The sequence below is a fragment of the Callorhinus ursinus genome, unplaced genomic scaffold (genome assembly GCF_003265705.2).
Source record: "Callorhinus ursinus isolate GAN/ISIS: 27379988/994484 unplaced genomic scaffold, GSC_fseal_2.0 scaffold43, whole genome shotgun sequence".
Taxonomy (NCBI): domain Eukaryota; kingdom Metazoa; phylum Chordata; class Mammalia; order Carnivora; family Otariidae; genus Callorhinus; species Callorhinus ursinus.
The window spans coordinates 10,791,376-10,814,847 of NW_027397105.1; the positions used below are offsets into that span (position 1 = coordinate 10,791,376).

General features: G+C 50.1%; 1 protein-coding gene across 5 annotated transcripts; it reads right to left on the reverse strand.

Moving 5' to 3' along the window:
- Positions 1 to 1,156: 1,156 nt before the first annotated feature.
- Positions 1,157 to 23,472, reverse strand: ALDH3A2 (aldehyde dehydrogenase 3 family member A2). Of its 5 annotated transcripts, none has more exons than XM_073881791.1 (12): positions 23,373 to 23,472; positions 23,052 to 23,213; positions 19,884 to 20,115; positions 18,597 to 18,682; positions 17,071 to 17,279; positions 15,574 to 15,691; positions 14,120 to 14,261; positions 11,671 to 11,837; positions 10,159 to 10,258; positions 7,374 to 7,609; positions 6,274 to 6,337; positions 1,857 to 2,749 (listed from the first exon to the last, which is right to left on the reverse strand). In XM_073881791.1, exons 2-11 carry the CDS (start codon positions 23,202 to 23,204, stop codon positions 6,314 to 6,316), a joined length of 1,467 nt encoding a protein of 488 aa, XP_073737892.1. In that variant the 5' UTR covers positions 23,205 to 23,213; positions 23,373 to 23,472; the 3' UTR covers positions 1,857 to 2,749; positions 6,274 to 6,313. The 5 variants fall into 5 exon arrangements, with proteins under 5 accessions (XP_073737890.1, XP_073737891.1, XP_073737892.1 ...); XM_025864100.2 differs by having other exon boundaries at positions 6,274 to 6,401; XM_073881789.1 differs by lacking the exons at positions 1,857 to 2,749; positions 6,274 to 6,337 and adding an exon at positions 1,157 to 1,742.

Genomic DNA, 23,472 nt, shown 5'->3' on the forward strand with positions numbered 1-23,472 from the left:
CTCCCCTGCCACACACAGTCCCTTCGGCATCAGTAGCTATAAACGCCTCGCAAACAAGATGAATTTATTGATCAGAACCAATAGAAACAAAAGGAAGCACAGAACGTAATCCCGGTTTGAAAGAGTCAATGTGAATTCATGTCGAGGACCTGGTAACACTCCGGGCCTCCCACTCCCTGGAAGGCGGAGATCCTCCTTGCCTGGGACATACCTTAGTGAGCTGTTGGCAACCCAACAAAACGACTGGGAACCAAGCACAGAAAAGTAATGTTTCCCCAAATGTGTTCCAAGGTTACAAAGTCTTCAGAGCAAAGGGTTCCCTGGTCGAGTAAGTTTGGAAAACCACTCACGCCAGCCTGCAAACGTTCTATAGGCCTGGAGTCCTGAAATAGGCTGCCGTGCTTTACGAATCCCGGTGGACAGGGTGGGTGGTGGGATCGACTTTTGTGTAAAACCTCATGGGATTAATGTTCTGGGAAGAGGCTTACGGAAATGCTTGTTTTAGATTAGCAAATGGGGATAGGAGGATAGAGTTGGGAAAAACCTCTTTACTATACAGATATTTTAAAAAATAAAACCCCACGGGGGCGCCTAGGTGGCTCGGTCGGTTAAGCGTCTGACTCTTGATTTTGGCTCAGGCCATGATGTCAGGGTCGTGAGATCAAGCCTCGCGTCAGCGTTGTGCTCCACATGGAGTCTGCTGGAGAATCTTTCTTCCACTGTCTGCCCCCCCCCCCCCCCCCCCCCCCCCCCCTTAAAAACAAAAAAAAAAACCACCCACAAATGATAGTAAAGCCTGAGAAATTCTTGGCTAAGAATTTAGGTGAGAAAGCAGGACTTAAAGTGGATAAATACCACCTGTGATAGATAAAGGCAAAAAATGGATTTATAGGGCGCCTGGGTGGCTCAGATGGTTAAGCGTCTGCCTTCGGCTCAGGTCATGATCCCAGGGTCCTGGGATCGAGTCCCACATCGGGCTCCCTGCTCCTTGGGAGCCTGCTTCTCCCTCTGCCTCTCTGTCTCTCATGAATAAATAAATAAAATCTTAAAAAAAAAAATGGATTTATAGTTGGGGGAAAACTTACGGCCAAAGAACTGTCTTCGAGACAACAGGGCATGAGGGGTTCCACGCCAAGAATGTCATTCTTAAACTTCATGCCAGTTTTAGCAAATATAATGTATTTATTTTGAAGCAGGATACACGAATAGACAAGCCAGTAATTTAGTTGAACTAGAAATTAGAACGTACAATATGCTAAATGAAAATTCCACATGGAAATTCTGTCTAAGATACTTTATGACCGATTATCCTGATGGACTAGCCTAGTGATGAAGTCTTGACACCTCATCCTGGGATGAAGATCACACACTCAGCCTTCCTGGGAAGAGATTCACGCAACCAAGCTGACTACACATTCTCTTGTTGCGCAGAGGCGGGGAGGGTCACCTGCAGCCAAGAGTCACCACGGCAGGGCAGGGAGGCTGCACTCCACTGGGTTCTGTCCCACTGGGTCTCAGGTCTCGGCCGTGCTCAGGAGAGATCCCCTTCCTATGCCCTCCATCGCCTTCAACAAGGCCGCCTGCTGTGGCTTACAGAGTCCTTCTCCTCCAAACGATCCACCATCAGCCCCCTGAGGCTCTCCAGCTCCAAAGTTCTGAATATCCGAGGCCTCTTGGTCACAACAGGCAATGGCTTTCCGCGTTGGGTCCTGAAGGCTGCACTTATTCAGAAAAGGAGCTCTCTAAAGTGTAGCAAAGTGAAATTTATGTGCATTGCGCTACAGACATAAGAAACTTAAAGATCTGTCCTGGAAGATCCATTCACTTGAAACTTTAAGATCCTGAGAGAGAGTAAGTATTGTTATAAGTCATTTTATTGCAGCATAAAAACACGCCCGTTAGGTTTTATGAGATGCGGAATCCTACAACTCCTACACAGGAAGAATGACCGAGGATACTTGCGTGAAATTGGCAACTTGTCTTCCCAGACGCCCTGGGCGGACAAGATGATTTGCGTGGTATTAATTGCAGAAGGCATTTCTGGACAGCCACAAGAGACTGTCCCAAACCAAACACGAGAGAGGGTGGAGAATGGCTGAGAAAGGAGGAAGCCCACTGGTCCGACGGTACATCTGACAGGAGGGTTGACTCCTGAAAGTCAAGTCCTGTGTCCCAGTGGATGAGGGACAGGGACCCCCCCCCCCCGCCAACCCCATGTACAATTCTAGTGCCTCAAACCTCAAGCAGAGCTGGAAAGGTCTAGCCTCACCTCTCTGGATGCAGATGGTTTCGGATAACCCTGGGCAGGGAGGGGCCCCTGACAGACGGCTTCACAGCAAGATGGTGGAAGGCAGCAGGGGTGGGGGCGGGGTGTCCTGTGTCCCACGAACTGGAGTGAAGAAGTCACTCAACAGGTTCGGAGACTCCTCTACATCTCCCAAGGAGTCCAGGTTTAGCCTATCCTATGCTCCTCCCTTAGACTCAAGCTCTAAGGTCTGGGTGACACCATGTAAAATGGGTTCTCCGAGTCCCCCCCACTGTGGGGGGGAAGGCTGGGGTTTGGCTGAGATGGCAAGTTTTATCCCTGGGGAGTGGCAATGACTTTGAGAGTTGATTATGGTGCATTTGCATATTTCCCTATTTTGGGTAGGATTTTTAAAACGACTGGTTCATTAGCTATTTAATAGAGGAATAATTCAGTAGCGGCAACCAGGAGATTGAACAGGATCTTTCTTCAGCAGTATCCAGCCTAGAGAGAGAACAAAGGGATCCAGGTTACTCTGCTGGTGTAAGACCCGACCCGACCAGCCCCGGAATAGGAACTCCGTACCGGGACTCAACCAAATGCCTCCTATTTTCAGAGACGCAAAATGCGCCGTATAACAAAAAGGTCCCTGTCTCTCTAAGAAGTTAAGTGCAGTTTGGGCTGAGGATGAAAGACTGTGCTCTCCCGTGCAAAGCAACCGTAGCAAGACAGGGAGTGGTGATGAGGTGGTGTTCGGTCTCGTGTCAATGAGACATCAGCGTTTGAGCCAGGAATGGAAAATGTTCATTTACTATCCTCCAGTTGTGAGTGGGAGGCTGAACTCTTGACATGAAATCTGAAAACTCAGAGTTCTAATGGCATACTCAATTCTCGAAGGCCTTGTGACATCTCTCAATTGTAACCCTTTATCTTTCTCAGCTTTTTAAAACCTGCCCCACCTACCATGCTTTCTGTGGCTCATATTACACTTTGCTAGAACTTTACCTTGCGTGGATGTGTATACACAGGTACACACAGATGTTTTTTTAAATGCATATAGAAAATTCCTCTCCACTCTGTGATTCTGACATGCTCCCTTTAAAGTGATCATCGCTGCTTTCAATTTCCCGTTTAGAAATGTTCCAAGCCCGTTCTCGTTCTAGTGAAGTGAATTAATGAAATCGCAACCCAGCACATAAAATAACTACTAAGTGCAGAAAAGCCATTTCAGAAAAATGATTGCAGTCCCAATAAAGACTCCTCAAATAAAGGCACAACATGGGCTCAGAGTCACTTCTTTAAAATAATAGGTGGGAAAGATACAAATGTAGGGACCCGAAGGGGTACATGTACCCCAATGTTTATAGCAGCAATGTCCACAATAGCCAAAATGTGGAAAGAGCCAAGATGCCCATCGACAGATGAATGGATAAAGAAGTTGTGGTATATATACACAATGGAATATTATGCAGCCATCAAAAGGAATGAGATCTTGCCATTTGCAACGACGTGGATGGAACTGGAGGGTGTTATGCTGAGTGAAATAAGTCAATCAGAGAAAGACATGTATCACATGACCTCACTGATATGAGGAATTCTTAATCTCAGGAAACAAACTGAGTGTTACTGGAGTGGTTGGGGGTGGGAAGGATGGGGTGGCTGGGTGATAGACATTGGGGAGGGTATGTGCTACGGTGAGCGCTGTGAATTGTGCAAGACTGTTGAATCACAGATCTGTACTTCTGAAACAAATAACGCAACATATTTTAAGAAAAAAGGGAAAGAAGAAGATAACAGGAGAGGAAGAAAAGGGGAGTATGTCAGAGGGGGAGACGAACCATGAGAGATGATGGACTCTGAAAAACTGAGGGTTCTAGAGGGTAGGGGGGTGGGGGGATGGGTTAGCCTGGTGATGGGTATTGAGGAGGGCACGTTTTGCATGGTGCACTGGGTGTTATGAACAAACAATGAATCATGGAACACTGCATCAAAAACTAATGATGTAATATATGGTGATTAACATAACAATAAAAAAATTAAAAAAAAAATAAAATAAAATAATAGGTGGGGGCGCCTGGGTGGCTCAGATGGTTAAACGTCTGCCTTCAGCTCAGGTCATGATCCCAGGGTCCTGGGATCGAGTCCCGCATCGGGCTCCCTGCTCCTTGGGAGCCTGCTTCTCCCTCTGCCTCTCTCTCTCTCTCTCTCTCTCTCATGAATAAATAAATAAAATCTTTAAAAAATAATAATAAAATAAAATAAAAGGTGATCTGGGCACCTGGGTGGCTCAGTTGGTTGGGCAACTGCTCAGGTCATGATCCCGGGGCCCCAGGATCAAGTTCTGCATTGGGCTCCCTGCTCACCAGGGAGTCTGCTTCTCCCTCTGATCCTCGCCCCTCTAGTGCTCGCTCTCTCAAATAAATAAATAAAATCTTAAAAAAATAAAATGTGATTTGCTAGAAAGAAGACAAGCTCAGAGATGAGCAGAGAGGCAGCAAAGAGGAAAAGAAAACCAAATCCTCGCTGGTCTCACACGGAATCCAAAAAGGTCCAAACCACTAACACATCCGCTCATAGTGAGAACCGAGGTTTCCCCACTGAGAGACCGCGGCTGGCGGCCCCTATTCCATGGATGAGCAGGCCAAGGCCAAAGGGCGGGCTCAGAAAAGGCCTTGCTCAGAGTCGGAATTGGCTTGATCTCGGAGCCAGGGATCAAAGCCACATTTTCCTGTTTCCAAGCTACGTGTTTTTATACACTGCTGCTTCTCTAGCCGTTCACAGGGGAAGGCTTGTCTGCCAAACCCTTTGGGGAGCTCTGGGCAGGCTACCTGGCCAGCCCCAGCCTGTCTGACCCGGCACGCTGCCCCTGTGGGGAGCACCACAGCCTGGAGCTCTGAATTTCCCACGATACTAAGAGGTTCCACCACCAGCAGGAAGGTGCCTCTCAGCTGGGGACTGTTGTCTGGGGACAAGAGAAGACAGGCAGATACCGACCCGAGATGCAGGCACACCTCAGACCTCGGGGAGATGCAGAGGGAGGAGTTGAAAGCCTCTAAATTACACACGGTGTTTTGATTCACTCCATCTGCCACCACCAATTCTAAAGTCAAACTTCTTTTTATTTTTATTTTTTTTTAAGATTTTATTTATTTATTTGAGAGAGAGAGAATGAGAGATAGCACGAGAGGGAAGAGGGTCAGAGGGAGAAGCAGACTCCCCGCTGAGCAGGGAGCCCGACATGGGACTCGATCCCGGGACTCCAGGGTCATGACCTGAGCCGAAGGCAGTCGCTCAACCAACTGAGCCACCCAGGCGCCCCTCAAACTTCTTTTTAAACACCCAAACAACTCCAAACAAAACAAAAGAGTGACTAAGAGATTTTTTTTTAAAAGATGAGTCTCGGGGCGCCTGGGTGGCTCAGATGGTTAAGCGTCTGCCTTCGGCTCAGGTCATGATCCCAGGGTCCTGGGATCGAGCCCCGCATCGGGCTCCCTGCTCGGCAGGGAGCCTGCTTCTCCCTCTCCCTCTGCCTGCCACTCTGCTTGTGCTGTCTCTGTATCTCTGTGTCACAAATGAATAAAACCTTCAAAAAATAATAAATAAATAAATAAAAAAGATGAGTCTCCAATTATAAAGCAAAGGGTTCACTCGGTACGTGTACCTATAGAGCTGAGTGGGTCAGCTGGTGCGACCTCCAGGGGAGCTGAGCAGACGGGGAGGAGGCAGGAAGAGCACCCGTGACTCTCCTTTTTCTAGAAATGATGTGGGCTTCATCTAGACCCAGCTGGGCCATTACCTCCACACATTTTTTTTTTTTTTTAAGATCCCAGCGAGCCACCCTCACCCTTTTGAAAGCATGGATAAGTTAGGTTTTAGCACTCTGATACCCTGGGCCAAGCTCCAAAATAAATGTCTGGAGATTTTTTTCTGATAAGCCTCCAGCTATGGGAAAACGAACCACTAAGAGAGAACCCGAGAGCCCCGACTCGGCCCACTTTACACGGGGATAGAAAACAAGCAGTTCCTACCTCACTCTTAACGGAGCTGGGTCGTGGAATCGGCTGTCCGTCACGGCTTACTGGACAACACGGTCTAAAATGCCAGAAAAAGCAACAGGCCTTTCTGAGGCCTTTCTCCTCAGCACAGCTTGGTATTTCTGAGAAAACCCAAATGATTTCAAATGCAACTGGTCTCTCCAGTTCCACCAAAGCTATGTGATACCGGCAGACGAGCCAACCCCCTTGCAAACTGTAACTGAAGTGCAGACATGAACGCCACAGATACAAATCCAGTAAACGCTAGAATCCGACCTCTCTTCCGAGAGGGCGCTGTCACTATACTCAAGTACATCGCCTCGGCTGGTCAGTCAAGCACCCCAAGAACACAGTGGCCTGGCCCCCACACCCGTCTTCATTTCCGTAGTCTTGGATCTTCTCCATCACCCCCAGGGACACACAGACTGCCCTGGGAAGGCAGGTATCGTGGGCCACTCAGGGAGCCTACGTCTGCAGGAACTCATCACCAAAGACAGAATTTACAGGGCAGTCAACTGTGGCAGAACATTCACGCTTCCCTTGCCAGAGTCGCTCCAGCACACAACTCTCGCCCTCGAGTGCCCTGCACGCGGATGCCGGGGACACTGGAGAAGCACACCGGAACGGAGACACCCAATACCATGAGGATCAGACCACTGGACAGCTCGGAACTCCGCAAGCGAGTTCTGCAGGGTTTTAACCTTTGGATTTTGTTTTGTTTTGTTTTGTTTCAGATTTAGCCCATGAGGGGCTCGATCCCACGGATCCCATGACCCTGAGACCGTGGCCTGAGCCACCCAGGCGCCCCGGGGGTCTTAAAACTCTTACACCAGAGGACGGCACACTTCTTCTGTGATCATTTAGGCTCTGGGGGCCGCGCGACCACTGTGGCAAATACGCAACTCTTGCCACGCTAAGTCAGCAGGGCACTTTGTCTGTCCCCCAGGAAGTCGGGGCTGGCTGCGTTCACCGACCCTGCCCTAGACTCGGGAAGTTAACATGAGAAACAGAGTTCATCTCTAACGGTACAGGAGCTCCCACGACACAAGAGGACCATCTGACAGCCCTTCGAGCGGGACCAGAAAGGAACTCACCTTGGCCAGCACGGCCACCACCAAGCCCAGGAAAGCCAGTAACAGCAGAGCGAGTTTTCCTTTGTTGAAGCGCTTCAGGAGGAAAAATTTTGCCCAATCCACCTTTGACTGGCTGTTGGGAGGATACCTGAGCTTGTTAGCACCTTCCCTCTTTAAACTTTTTAGTAGACAGGAACGTTGATGTGAGAAGGTATCGAAACTGTATTTGCCGTGATAGGCTCCCATGCCGCTAGAACCTGGAACAGAGAGAACAGACAACACTGACTCCAGTGTAGGTGACACAAGCTACCTGTCTGTGTGAACCCCGACAGAGGAAACCCCCAGCACTCCCTGCCGCCCCCATCTCACTTCTCAGTGCAAGGGGCTCTTTCAGGAAATTCCTGAAATTTCCTGAAATTTCCAGCTTGCGTTCACCAGCAAGCTGATCTCCTGAAATTTCCTGAAATTTCCAGCTTGCGTTCACCAGCAAGCTGATCTCCCTGCCAAACAGGGCGCTCTCCAAGGGTCCAGCGAGGACTTGTGGCTCTCCGGGCCAGCGGCTCTCACCGGGACCAAGGTCCCTGCTCTGCGTTCTCTAAATCCATCCTCCCCACAACCCCCCTGTATAAAGGCATCAGTGCTCCCGATCCCAGAGAGGGTGAGGGAGCTTGGCAGGGTCAGGCAACCTGCCCAAGGTGGAAAATGCAAAGCCAGAATGTGAATCCAGGTCGGCTGGACTCTTAACTACCATGTGCTCTTTTCCTGCTGTTCCATGTGGCTTTATCCATAGCCCTCTTCACCCACTTGCTTCCTCTAAGCTCCTAGAGAGCAACAACAGAGTCAGGATGACAGGGTTACCCCACTGGGTGATAGTAAGCCAGTGGAAGTCCCTGCCCTCTTAAAAAGCCATGCTCCAGGACAGTCTTCTTTGTTATGGGTACTGGGGAGATACGCCGCACAGATGAATGGGGCCAGGAAGGCACTTACTGGTGCTTTACGGGGCTGCTGGTACATCATTCAGGGACAACTGAAGCTATGGGGAAATCTGGCAATATGCATCAAAAGATAAGCATTTTTAAGGAAAAATCGAAACTATATGTCAACGCATTAACAGTGTTTATGCCTGGGAGAGTATTACATTTCGTCCTTACAGGTGTCTCCAGTGTTCTGTTGTTGCTCTTTTGCCCAAAAAACCTCTTGTCACTTTTAGAAACAGGAGACAAAAAGCATTTCACTTTTAAAAAAAATAGCTCTAAGCCTTTTTAAGACAGCAATGACACTCTGAGACATTCTTCCTATGGAAAAAATCAGAAATTGCACAAAACCGCTTTAGAGTCCTAATACCGAAAAATCTGGAATCATAAAAACCTAATGCCAGGAATTAAACGCAAACAGGCCCCATCCGTAGGACAGAGCAGTATGCGGTTACTGAAATCATGACACACGACCATGCTGACGTGGGAAAATATCACACTATCCTCTCACATACACGGTGAAAAACAATCTACAATAGGATACAATTTTGAACAAAATTTTATGTATTTGTATGTAAAGAAAAGAATTTTAAGGACGTATACCAGAGCCTGGACTCCTGCATTTAGCGGGGGGAGGATTTTGTTACAAACAGGAGGGTGCTAAAGGCTATCTAGTCAAGCAAAATAGGGACTGAACACAAGTCGCTCGACTTGCACTCAGGAGGTACCAGGGACGACACGTGAAGCAGTGAGAGTCTTTGGTAGGAGCCAGGATCCTGGGGGGCACTGAGCTATAGGAGACTGGAGTCTCACCGAATCCTTCAGGAATCCGAGCAGTGAGGAGCAGTAGCCCCAGCCGGTAAGCTCTCGTTGCTTTCGTCCACCGCCCCTCCCTCCACAACACGCGCAATCCATCAGCTTGACCCCCCAAAACATCCAGCCCCTTTCCACCAGCTCCCCTGCAACCATGCGAGTCCAAGCCCCCACTAGCTCCAGGCTGGGCCCCCGACTGGCCTCTCACTACACGCCCCTCATGTGGGCCAGGCACGGTGCTGGGTGCTGGCCATCCCCTTACGTCCTAGGAGGCGACACGGGGCATGCTGGGAAGCAGGCCGTGTTCTCTGGGCCTCGGGGTGAGCCGGCCCGGATCAGAAACAGGTAGTCCTGTGAAAATGAGCCATTTCATTCCCATGGACTCATCATGCGATCACAGAGAGAGACAACAGAGCAGGAGCTTTTAAGACAGGGGTTTTTATTGCCTTTTACTCTAAGAATTGCTCCACGTTCGTTATTTGCGATACTTTTTTTTTTTAAGATTATTTGTTTATTTATTTGAGAGACAGAGAATGAGCGATAGAGAGCGCGAGAGGGAAGAGGGTCAGAGGGAGAAGCAGGCTCCCCGCCGAGCAGGGAGCCCGATGCGGGACTCGATCCCGGGACTCCAGGATCATGACCCGGGCCGAAGGCAGTCGCTCAACCAACTGAGCCACCCAGGCGCCCCGCTACCTCACTTTGAAAAAGACAGAGGGACCTTATCTATGAATCTGAGACCTGGCTTTTGGCCCCCCCCCCCAAAAGTCCCCTTCTTCTAAGAGAAGAATAATAACCAAGTTAATAACCAATAAAAAGTAAACCAATGAAAGGAACAAAGCCAATTACAGGCTGTGCTGGGGGCTACTAAAGACGGGAGGGGGTGACAAGACAGAGTCAGCCCTCGGCCGGAGGGCCTGGCAGGGTGGCGGGAAGGCACCTCCCAACGGGGTGGCCAGATGATCTGAGCCACCGTGCGACTTTTGTAACCGGTGCCACGCGCGGCACACAGGAGTACTCACCCACTCCTCCGAAGGGCAACGAGCTGAGGGTGAAGTGCATGATAACGTCGTTGGCGGTGACGCCGCCGCTGGACGTGCCGTCGATCATCCGTCGGACAAGCTGAGGAAGGGAACACGGGCTCTGGGTGAGTGACGCCCGTGGCGCAGGGAGGGGACGCACATGGACACGCACGGAGCCACATGCGTCAACACTTCACAGCGCCGTTGCACTTGGCAAACGTGATCGTGTCTACGTGCTCTGACCCGTGTCTGGTCCTTCAAGGGGCGCAGCACGGAACTGTCTGTTCTACCGCTGCGCACCCGAGATGGCCACAGCAGCCTCTGTCCGCGAGGGACAGTGCAGACTACATTCTGGTTTTCACCCATCGCTACCGTTTCTCTGCCTCTCCCCTAAATGACGGCGCAGGATCGACAGATACCCTTTAGTGTGTAGGACCTGCCAAGAACATTTAAGCTTTCAGACTTGGTATTCTATTTGTTTTGAAGAAACGGCTGGCCGAAGACCGGAACGGGCACGAGGACACCTGACCGGTAAATGTCATTTCACCTCGCTGCCCACAAGCTCTCGGGAGTTCGAGTCATGAGCGTCAGAGTGGACTGTGGTCACTGAAGGTGACCCCGTTGCTGGGCAGCGCGCCCCCACGGACTTGCACCCTGCCCAGGAGACTTCGGGCTTCCAGGTTCTCGTCCGCATCGCCTGTGGTCGTTTAAACTGTCTGACCACAGTTAATAACCCATTATTGACGGAGACCCACGCGTTCGGTGTCACTTCACAAAGCCGTACCTCCACAGCACGGCAGGCTCTAGAAGCTGTGCGTCACCATGGGAGGCTCTCCGCAAAACCTCTGGTGTGTGAACTCCTCAGACCTTGACGGGTCCCGCCTCCCTCTGGGTCTCCCATTTCTCCAGAGGGCTCCTGAGCCCACTTGCCCACCTCGAGGCCACTGTCCCTCAGAAACAGCCGGTCCCCTCACGAGCCGTGCAGCAGGGTGGGGGGGGCCCGCTCACCCTGGTGTAATTATGGCGTCACACACTCACCTGGCTGGTATGGCCCCATTCGCTCTAACGACAAAGGAGCTAGAGAAAGCGAAGTGTGCAATTGCAGAACCACGTTCATGACCGTGCCACAGACCTCAGTCCCACGCAGCCCACCTGAGCACTGCAAATGCCACCGGGGTAAGAGGGAAGGCTCTCACACAGGAACGCCCTGGGGCTTAACGCCACAGAAGCTTCTAAGGCTGGTATGGAAGCCTTCCAATTATAGGGGAGATGTTTGCTGGTGCAAAAGTTCGTGACACAACCCTGAAGACTCAGGTCTGACCCCAGGGAGTATGGTAGGGGTGACAGCCGTAACTCCAGGGTCTGATTACCCAAGACAGCCATCTGTGAGCAGCGCCTCACTTGGTGGACTCTGTGACTCGACAAAACAGAACATCGTTTGCTTTGTGGCCAAGGAGGAACATGGTCTGTGATAGTGGCTCGTGCCGGGGAGTCATCCTCTGGAGCGTTTACCTTATTGTTGTGAGAAAAGATGTAGAAAGCTAGCGGCTTTTCACGGCTGTTTATGAATTTTATGGCTTCGTCGGCATTCTTCACGGACACGATGGGAAGAACTGGCCCGAAAATTTCTTCTTGCATCACCTTGGCTTCAGGATCGACGTCAGTAAGGATTGTTGGGGCTGAAAAACGAAGCAGCGAGGTGAAATCGTGAAGTCGAAGACAGGAATGCCAAGCTCTCACCGATCCATTCCCTTGCCACTCTTGCCCAAGTATTAGCTAGTGACAAAAATAAAAATAAAGTCCTGAGTCTGGACATGGAGGAACCGTGCACTTCTGTCTCCAAGCTTGTGCATCAGGGGATCCCCATGCAAACCGAGGGAAAGATACAGACACTTGAGAATATTCCTATCTAACCCTGTTCACAGCCATATTCGCACGGACCAGGCGGTTATGTTTCCGTTTTGCTGTGCACAGGTCCCTCTGGGGGAGCAGACAGCCCCTTTGTGGATCAAGTTAGCACTACTTCTTAACTCACATGCTTTCATGCGTAGGATCTCGTTGCCCTTTATTTCAACTGTTAGACGAGTTAAGAACGGACTTCAAGGGTCAAGAGTCCCTGAGTTCAGGGGCACCTGGGTGGCTCAGTCATTAAACATCTGCCTTCGGCTCAGGTCATGGTCCCAGGGTCCTGGGATCGAGCCCCACATCGGGCTCCCTGCTCCGCGGGAAGCCTGCTTCTCCCTCTCCCACTCCCCCTGCTTGTGCTCTCTCTCTCACTGTCTGTCAAATAAATAAATAAAAAATCTTTTAAAAAAAAAAAAAAGAGTCCCTGAGTTCAGAGTTCCAGCCACTATGGGGAAGGCGCACGAGAAAGGAGGACATCATGGATGCTGACAAAAGCTTTGCAGAGCGTCCAGGCGTCCGTGCCAGGCCAGGCACCAAATAGGAACACTCCGCAAGACCCCGTAAAGAAGCCGGGTCTTCAACTAAAACAGAAGACACCTGCCAATAACAAGGCTGCTCTCTTCCTTTCCCCCGCGTTTCCTACTGGGTCATCCTGGCAACGTGGCAGAAGACAGCTCTCGCCAGCACCCCAAAGGGTGCTGTCTCTGCTGTCACCCCATAGCCGCCACCTGCTGCTTCCCAGGCTCAGAGAACTGTTCCATGTGGGTGTCTACTCCCCACGGAGCCGTGCGCTCAGGTAAGCTAACCTGGACTCCAGGTCAGGGGGAGGTGCCTAACTGGTTGAGCTAATTGCAACAGACCTTTCCTCTTGCTGCCGATGAGCCGAGTGGGCAAAGTCAATGGCTGATGGGAAAACAGAAGGATGAAAAATTGGGGGTTTGGAGGCCATTACTGATGAGAGAGAATACATTCTTCCTCACTGTTTGAAGTCCTTTATGGTTTTAGGTTTTTTGAAGCCGGGTTTTTTGGGAATGTGCAGCATCCCATCTGATAAGAGGGGCTAAGTAAAGTCATTCGGGGCAGCTCTTCTGCCAAATAAATGTGTCTGTTATTCCTCTGTCACTTTATGTTATTTTAGAACAATGTGTTCGGGGCGCCTGGGTGGCTCAGTCAGTTAAGCATCTGCCTTCGGCTCAGGTCAAGATCCCTGGGTCCTGGGATCGGGCCCCACATCGGGCTCCCTGCTCAGCGGGAAGCCTGCTTCTCCCTAGCCCTTCCCCCTGGCTCGTGCTTTCTTCTCTCTCTCAAATAAATAAATAAAATCTTAAAAAAAAAGAAATAGAGAACAATGTGTTCAACATGCAACAGGAATACATATTCATGGCAAAGAATAAAAGAACACAAAAAGAAAGTAAACAAATAATGTCAAGCCTCATAGATCAAAACATTATTTCCGGGCCGCGTGGGTGGCGGAGTCAGTTAAGTGTCCAACTCTTGGCTTCGGCTCGGGTGGTGACCTCAGAGTCATGAGAGAGAGCTCCAACAGGCTCTATGCCCAGGGCAGAGTCTGCTTAAGATTCTCCCTCCCTCTCCCTCTCCCCCTCCTGCCCCATCTCCCTCTCTGTAAATAAATAAATAAATAAATAAATAAATCCTTTAAAAATAATAAAACAAGAAAACATTATTTCTGGAACAGTACTGCCACTCGCTACTTGTGGCAGAATGATTTCCTCCTTGGGCTGTCCCTCCAGCCAGAAACCAGAAAGAATTACACAAGAGTTCTGTTTCGCTTCTCAGGGTGGTAGGCTGTAGGAAGGAAAAAAAACAAACAAAAAAACGTACGTGTAAAGGCAAAAAGCCAGTGTGACACAGGTGCTGTTATTTATAAAGACATAAAACCATCTCTGAGTGGTTTATAAGGCCGCACACCAGAAAACAACGTGTCATCGCTTATTAAACGTTATGTATCTAAGAGTTTATTCAGAGACAATAAACAGAGTCAATGAAAACTGTCCCGCGGCCCGTGTCCCCAGAGCAAGAGGTGAATCTCCATTACCTATGTAGCGCGTCGCCTCGTCGGTCTCCCCACCGAAAGCGATCTTTTGTCCTTCAAGCAAATTTAGTATCCTCTTAAAATGATGAAGGTTGATGATCCGCTCATAATCAGGAGATTCTTTTATATTTTCGCCATAAAATTCCTATTTAAAACAGTAGTATTTAATTGCCACAAGTGTCTTTAGTAAGCGCAAAACCCACTCGCGCCCAAAAAGCCATCTGGTTGTAGATCAGCGCCCTTCTCCCTCACGTCGTCTAACAGTGTTTATGCTTTCTTGCAGGCTGTGGACGAGAATTAAAGCAGGTGCACACACCAGAGGACTCTCTGTGATGTCCGGGGTTCGTATGGATCTCCTGCAGACTGGTCGGGGGCCATCCTGGCGGTGAACACTCTCAATTCACTCTCAAGTCAAGAGGAGCGTTGCTCACTACCCCCATAGGCGACGCCCTCAGGCCTAGGTGCCAAGAATCACGCAGGCAGCTTGCTGATGGGCCCCAACTTCCCGGGCCCCAACTCCGGAGCCACCAACAGTGGTTTTCAAGGCTACTTGCCCCTTAGAATCACAGAAGGTGAGGACTGGAAGCTTCCATACGCAGTTCCCTGGTAGAACCTCAGTTGAGAACTGCTGTCTTAAGGACAGAAATGCCTCAAAGGAAGGCAGAGGGGATCCTATTTCTTTGAAACCAAGTTCATCCCCCTATTCAACTAGGCACGTCTTCTCCAATCTCCGGGGGTTTTCCCTCTCACAGGTACCCCGAAGCCCTGCCATCCCGCATTCCTTGGGTCTGGCCAATACCCTTCCACCCAGGGGGCTTAATGACCCCCTCCCACCGGTGAGCTCAGTCACACTGGTTCACCCCCCTCTTTCTTCCCAATCCTACATTTCTTCGAGGTTTAGCTCAGGCCACTACCACAGCATTTCTCGATTCCTTCTAGAGAGATCTTTACTTGGAACACCCTGAAAGACTGATAACCAGACCGAGAGTATAGGATCCGTACTTCCTCGGTTAACTCACTCCTCTAAACTACTGGCCTTCCTGAGCCCTCTGCACACGCAAGAACCGATAACCTGAATCAGCAATGGCCAACAGGCCAAAGGGCCTCTGACTGCACTTCACAGGACTGGCAACATCCTCTAAAAAAAACCATGAAACACAGCTATTTCATTTTTTTTTTCAGAGCCTGTGCCATAACTCACCAGTTGTTTCAACACATCAACTAGACAGTTGAAGTGGGTTAAACACCAACCTATCTTGCTCCTAACAGACATTCTGTGAAAGGTGCCCAGAGCATTCTGAATAAGCCCATAAATTAATTCAGCCACATGTGCTCCTGGAATTCTCCTGGCGGGGGTGGGGGGAGCAGGGGGAGGAAGGAACAGGGATTCTGCCTGCACAGCTGATTAGATGCATAGCGTAACGAAACCAATGGACTCAAATGCGTTAAGCACAAACCTTCAGGGTTTCCTTAATCTTCTGCACAATTTGATTCTGGAGGGACGGTTCACAGAGAACGTAGTCAGGAGCAATGCAGGTTTGGCCACAATTCATGTACTTCCCCCAAGTTATACGCCTGAGGGGGGAAAAACCAGAAAAGTCATAGAATTCACTCTACTATTCATCTGCTACACCTTTTTCTGTTGTTTGACTATTTTGCAACTAGCATGTATTCAGAGATTTACTTAGTAGTCTTTGTAGTTATTTTTTTTTTAAAGATTTTATTTTTTTATTTGAGAGAGAGAGAGAGAGAGAGAGCAGGAGGAGGGGCAGAGTGAGAAGGACAAGCAGACTCTGTGCTGAGCGCAGACCCCGTGCGGGGCTCGATCCCATGACCCTGAGATCATGACCTGGGCTGAAATCAAGAGTCGGGTGCTTAACTGACCGTGCCACCCAGGCGCCCCCGTAGTCTTTATAAAGAACAAAAATGTTTTAAAAACTCATCTCTTCATCAGTTGGTTGCGACTCAGGGTGCAATTTCCCACTGACACAGTATACTCTAAGGAGCAGGGACATTCTCATGCCAGCTCGCGGGAAACAGTACTTTATAAAGCAACGAAGCCACTGCCTGTTTTGAGAAAAACAGCAGACTCCCCACACCCACTTCTCCTCCCACTCTAGCCAAGGGGACTTCCAGATGTCAGGAGTTCCATCCAGACTTCAATTCTCCCGGTTGTGGCTCTAGGTCCTGCTGGCAAGAGGTTCAGCTAAACAGCAGGAAAGCAGCCAGCCCCCAAGACCACCCTCTTCTCGGGGGAGCCCCTCCCTACTCTGGAAAGCCACGCCCACATATGGATCAAAGCCTGCTTCCTGAACCTTCCCTGAAGGCCTCATGCTCTGGCAACCAGACAACCTGGACACAGCCTACCTGCCTACAAGCCCTCTCTGTGCATCTCTGGAAGGGGAACGAGAAGCCAGACCACCTCGATAAGCACAGAGCCAGTCCCGGGTTTTGGCATTTCCGGGGAGCTAAATAAACCTGATCTAACAGAGAGAGAATCTGAAACCTTTTGTTTTCTGGCTCCCAGGTGCACGATGTTATTCGGACTGAAAACATGAGTAATAACTGATTTTTGTGAACAAAGGAGCTCGTTAAGAGGTGAGCATAATACCTTTCTGTTGGGAATCTAAAGATTTTATTACGTACACGCGATCTTTTACCTACTGCCCAGATCACCTACCAGCAGAAGAGTGAAATTTCTTGCTACGTCTGTAACCTTAAGATAGCACTTTTCTGTAACTCCTAAAGACAACCACGCAATGTCAAGACCCACTGCTCGTTTCTTCTGGCAGAGGCAGCAAGAGACGGTTTGGGAAAGAGTTCCACTGCCCCTGGGGACATCAACCACCCAAGCGTCCCGATGTCTCTTCGAGCCCGGAGGCCCAGGACCCCGGTGCCAAGAGGACACACCAACCTGTCGGTGTCGGGAAGCCCTCAGATATAAGTAGGCTCACCTGCAGGCAACGTCCAGGTCACAATCCGTGTCGACATAACATGGGCTCTTCCCACCCAGCTCCAGCGTCACGGGGGTCAGATGCTTGGCGGCGGCTTCCATGACAATCTTCCCGACCGCCATGCTCCCCGTATAGAGAATGTGGTCAAACCGCTGCTTCAGGAGCTCCGTGGTCTCTTTGACGCCACCGTTAATAACAGCGTACAAGTCCTTCAGGAAGGAGAAACAGAAGCACTGACGTCACCACATTAATCCCACCATCTACCGAGCACTTTCTTCGACGTAAACCTGAAGCATTCAGGAACAGCGGGGGGAAAGAGGGGCAGCAGCCCCGAGGAGGAGGCAGGAGGGCGCTGACGGGGGACACGTGCGGAACAGAGTCTGCGGGCGTCTGAGACCCCTCCGCCTGCAGTTTCCGCACCGAGCTCGGCAGTGAGGACACCCAAGAGAAGAGATCGAACGGCTGGATGGACTCGACCAGGGAGATGCACGAGATGGGGGCCGGGCGAGTGGGAGATTTTGGTGAAGAATTTGCGGTCAGGGAGCAGGGGACAGGTCCCAGCTCCAGCTGAGTGTCTCCGGCTGAACGTCCTCGCCCTCCGCAACTGCGCGGGGCTCAGCCCGGGCCAGGAATGAGCAGAACTCGAGGCAATGCAGGGGAGAGCCCTCGCTCTAGAAGTCAGATCTGGACTCAGTCTGGGCTCCGTCACTCACTAGCAGCCCTGCTGCCCATCTGTGAGCCTCAGGTTCCTTACGTGGGACTGGGGAGAGGTCCCAGCGCTCCAGACGGAGCCCTCAGGTGCCCTGTGCTCTTGCTCACGAACGGCTAGAATGGAAGAGCGCCTAGTGCAGCAGCAGCTGAGGAGCAAGGACAGGAAACAGAGAGCAAGACCGGACACAGAGACAGCTGTTCAAGAGACTCGGAGAGCACGACATAAAAGCGGCCTGGGGGGGGCCTCATGCTCCCACTCGATCCCCTACTAATTAGGAGGCCTCATTAGCTCTCGCTCACCCCATTGTTCAACTGTCCAACAAACGCTTCGAGTTTTAACCTGCCTGTGGGTTAATCCGTGGGAACGTCTGTGACTGGTCCCCCAACAACCTCAGAGAGGCAGGGTGCGCCTTTCTATCCCCACGGAGTGAGACCAAGAAGAATTTATGGGGTGAGGGGCAAAGCCGGACCTTCAACCTCCATCTTCTGGTTCCAAATCCTGCTCCACCCATGACCTCTCCCTGCCTTCATCACCCTCTTGAGCCGGATAACCACAGCTGTTAGGACAACGTAGTTCCGTGGGAGTGACAGTGACTGACAGGACAGCAAGGAGAGCCCATGGTCAGCCTCCAGACTGTTCCAGTAACATGTACAACTCCAGCTGTGACTCGATCCTAAATCCTAAATTAGGACTCCTCCCTACAGCAATTTCATGCAGACAGCCATCATGACACGCACCAGTAGGAAGATCAGATGTGTGTCCCCCGACCCCCAAAAGAAATACACACACCGAGGATGGGTCAAGACATTATTACCTGGTCCAAATACTGTGGGAGGAGTTCGGTCAAGATCTTAGCCGTTTTTTCACTTAGTTCAGAAGGCTTGATAATGACAGCATTTCCTAAACAAAGCAAAAAAAGCAGGACAGCATCTTTTGATACTTGAGTAACTTTTAAAACCTACCAAAACGGTGTTCATGGTGGGAATACAGGCTAGGTACTCCTATTACTTCTGCAGCTGTGAATTCTGCTCTTCCTCAACGAGCGTTAAGAGCTTGTCTTTTTTTTTTTTTAAAGATTTTATTTATTTGAGAGAGAGAGAGCTCCTGCACACGAGTGGGGGAGGGGCAGAGGGCGAGGGAGAAGCAGGCTCCCCGCTGAGCAGGGAGCCCAACGCGGGGCTCAATCCCAGGACCCCGAGATCATGACCTGAGCCAAAGGCAGAAGCTTCACCGACTGAGCCACCCAGGCGCCCCAAGAGCTTGTCTTACTTCCTCAGATTCGAACTCCTTGGTTTTCATTAGCTGACAAGAGGCTCCATTATCCTCCCCTACTCCTATAGCTTTACTCCGACTCTCACCGCTGGACTTTCCTGTTTGCCTTGGAATTACTGGGCAAACAAGCCTTGTCAACATAAAGTTGTAGACTGGGATGTGGCAGAAGTGAGAAATTAATCTTCCGGTGTCTGCCATATACCCAAGCTAGTGTTACTCCCACAGCCCACAGCTGGATGAAGAATCTGATCAGATACGATTGACTGGTTCACCCAACGCCAGAGTCAGCAACTAAAACCACCCGAGAACATGGATGGCTGACTCCAAACTCCTGGACCCATCAACGCCTGACTTTATAGACCCTCACAGGTTCATTCTCCGGGTATTTCAAAAAACAGTCACCATTTGCAAACAAATCTCTGGAGCCCACTTTAAAAATGATAAAATAAAGGGGTGCCTGGCTGGCTCAGTCAACAGAGCGTGTGCTTCCTGATCTCAGGATTATGAGTTTGAACCCCACACTGGGTGTAGAGATTACTTTAAAAGCAAATAACATTAAAAAAAAAAATCCCTTTCTACGTCACAGCTCCTCCCAGCCCAGAGACACCTAATGATAATCCATCCCAAAACAACCTTTGGCCGGTTCCACCCCGCAGAACCTGCCTGCTCACCTATCTTGACAGTGTACTTTTGCTTTAATAAACTGCTTTGCGCTTACTGGGGGAAAAAAAAAAATATATATATATATATATGAACGATAATACTTTTGCATCCTCGGTACACTGCTGGTGTAAAGCAAGGCAAACCACAACAGCAAATGACCCCAGACCTGCAGCAATGGCTCCGATCAGAGGTTGAATGGTGAGAACAAAGGGGTAGTTCCAAGCTCCAATAATCAGTACAACTCCCAGGGGCTCCGGCTGAACATAGGCCTCATCCAGCATGGTGAGCAGGTTCTTCTGAGCCGGTTTAGCAGTAACCCATTCAGGAAGATTCTCCAGCACGAGATCAAGTTCGCCAAGAATGGTAATGACTTCCTGACTGTATGCGTTGAGTTCACTCTGTTACAAAGAGAGTCGCGGTTAACCTTGCACAAGCCTTGCACAAGTCTGACACACTCAGCCCTGAATGCCAAAAATCAGGTCAGGTGCACCTGCAGTGACATGTATGACACTAAGCTGGTTTGCTGTGCAGACTCCTTTCACATCCTTCGTGCCCTCAGCAAGGCCTTGCGAACTTGGCTCTAATATAGTTAACCCCTCTAAATCCTTCTTTACTGATCCAAGCCCTTTATTTTTTTATAAAGATTTTTATTTATTTACTCGTCGGAGAGAGAGCGTGCGCACAAGCATGGGGTGGGGTGGGGGAGGCAGGCTCCCCACCCAGCAAGGAGCCCGATGTGGGACTTGATCCCAGGACGCTGGGATTATGACCTGAGCTGAAGGCAGATGCTTAACCGACTGAGCCACCCAGGTATCCCAGATCCAAGCCTTTTAGAGTCAGGATTAAACATTACTTCTTTCAGGAAGATTTCTCTGATCAATATTAACCCATCTTGATCACACTTCATAAATCATAGCAATTCTGCCTCTGATGTGTATGTTAATGTCTCACCTTTACACACCGATTTGTAACTGTAGTCACACTGTATCCGAGTATGTTTTGTTTCCCAAATTCAAATCCCACAAGGGATTACTGTTTTTCTTAAGTAATCATATATGTGTACACGCACTCACACAACCATCTGTTTATAGAATGACAGATTCATCCTTTTTGAAATCTTAATTATGTCACCTTGTTTATTTGATATCACAGTCTCTCTCTACCAAAATTACTAGAAAGGAAAGTTGAGAGTTACCGTTGTTACTATTACTACTGGTGTTACTACCCCTCAAAATAATCTTTGGGGGAAGTGAGGGAGACTCACAGAACCAGAGTAGGGCCTTGTTACCCCTGGAATAAAGATAAAATGTAAAAACAAAGTGATAACAAAATAGAGAGTAGGGGCGCCTGGGTGGCTCAGTTGTTAAGCGTCTGCCTTCGGCTCGGGTCATGATTCCAGGGTCCTGGGATCGAGTCCGACATCGGGCTCCCTGCTCGGTGGGAAGCCTGCTTCTCCTTCTCCCGCTCCCCCTGCTTGTGTTCCCTCTCTCACTGTCTCTGTCAAATAAATAAAATCTTTAAAAAAAAAAGAGAGAGTAATATACTTACACCCTAAATATTACCCCACACCTTGCTACTCAAAAAGTGGTTCCAGGTGTTTTTGGGAAGATGGTGAAGGAGGATCCTGAGCTCACCTCCTCCCACGGACTCTCCAAGGGTCCAACTGCATAGAGAGTAACTCTTCTCTGAGAACGACCTAAAGACCCACAGAACACCTCTTCCACAGCTAAAGACAGAAAGAAAAAGCTACATGGAGAAGGCCGGGGCGGGGGTGGGGAGCAGAGACATGGTCTAGTCCAAACGTACACCCCCGGCACAGGGACCCACAGCCAGGAGTGGTATCATAGGCGTGGCGATCCTCCCTGAAGAGGGAGGAGTTCAAGCCCCACATCAGGTGTCCCCACCCTCGGGACCTGCACCGAGGAGCCTCTGTAACTCTGGCTTTGAAAATCGGCAGGCCCCGATGGGGACAGGGTTAGTGAAGAACTGGAGGGCTACAAGAAACCAAGATGCTGCTCTTAAGCTGTCTGCACACAAACCCACTCAGCATAGAGGTAGCAGTTTGAAAAGCACCTGGGCCATATGTGAAGATTTATTGACTAATTTTAGGGTGTGTGCCATATTAAAAACAGAAATACCACACCATCCCACAATTCCACTTCTGAGTATTTATCCAAAGAAAACGAAAACATTAATTAAGGGGCGCCTAGCTGGCTCAGTCGGTGGAGCACGCGGATTCTTGCTCCTGGGGGTATGAGCTCAAGCCCCACACTGGGTGTAGAGATTACCCTAAAAAATAAAATCTTAGAAAAAAAAATACACTAATGCAAAAAGACTTATGCATCCCTACGTTCACTGCAGCATTATTGACAACAGCCAAGATACGGAAGCAACCTAAGTGTCTGACAGATGAACAGATAAAGAAAATGTGGTATATACACACGTATATAGACACACACACACACACACACACACACACACACACACACACACGTATATAATGGAATACTACTCAGCCCTGAAAAAGCAAGCAATCTTGCCATTGGTGACAATATGGGTGGACCCAGAGAGGGGGAAATAAGTGAAAAAAGCCATATTGCACACTTACGTTGTACACCTGAAACTAATATAATAGTGTATATCAACTATACCTCAACTTTAAAAAAATGAAATAATTTTTTAAAAAGCCTGGTTTCAAAACAGGCAAGATGGTATCACCTGGGAGCTTGTTAGAAAACTTCGAATCTCAGATGCCCTCCAAGACCTACTGAACTATAACTTGCATTTTAACAAGATCCCCAGGTGATTCACCAAGGCACTCGAAGTTTGAGGAGCACTCGCCTAAAACACACAGTCAGGGAGGAAAATTTCAAGGCAGCAACGACAACCCAAAAACCTCCGTCAACAAAAGAAAACCATAAACCAAAAGGCAAGAAACAGACCTGGAGAAAAACATTTTGCGATCTATTAAGCTGACAAATTACCGAAATCCGCAACATGCAAAGAATTCTCAGAAATAATAACGGAAAGGACCGCAAATGCAACACAAAAACAAGCAAGGATATAAAAGGCAATTCACAAAAGAGAACAGAGGCCAGAAGACACTTTCGTCTTTCTCTCCCTGTTGTCTGCAATCAGAGGCACGAAGCCGCATCAGCGTTTCGGGAAAGTCAAGGGAAACTTGCTTTATCAGTACGGCTGGAGATAACACTCCCACAGTGCTTACGTAATCAAAAATAAATTTTAAAAAAAAATGCGAAAGCTCGGGCGGAATTAGGTCCCCAAGTGGGGCGGCGGCAGGCGGGTGTCCCGGCGCCGGCCGCCGCGCGCGTACCTTGCACAGGTCGGCGGCGAGGGCCTCCAGGATGTCCTTCTCGCGCTCCTGCACCATCCTGCGCAGGGCCTCGAGCTGCTGCAGCCGAAACTTCACGGGGCGCGACCGGCCGGACGCGAACGCCTCGCGAACCCGCTGGATTTGGCTCTCCATGGCCTGGTCCTGCCGAGAAGGGGGAGGTCGGGGAGCGCCGCGGCGGCGAGGGCGTGGCGGGCCGGCGGGATGGCCCCGCGGGCGGGCGCCGCCTCCCTCCCCGCTGCCCCCCCCGTCCCGCCCGGCGACCCCTCGGCACGGACCCGGAGCCGCACCTCTCTCTCTCACCCGCCGGCTCGCTCGCTCCGCCGCGTCCTCTGCAACTGCCCGGGTCCTGCAGTCCAACCGCCGCCGCCCGGCGGGGCTGGGCTCCACCCGCAGCCGCGCG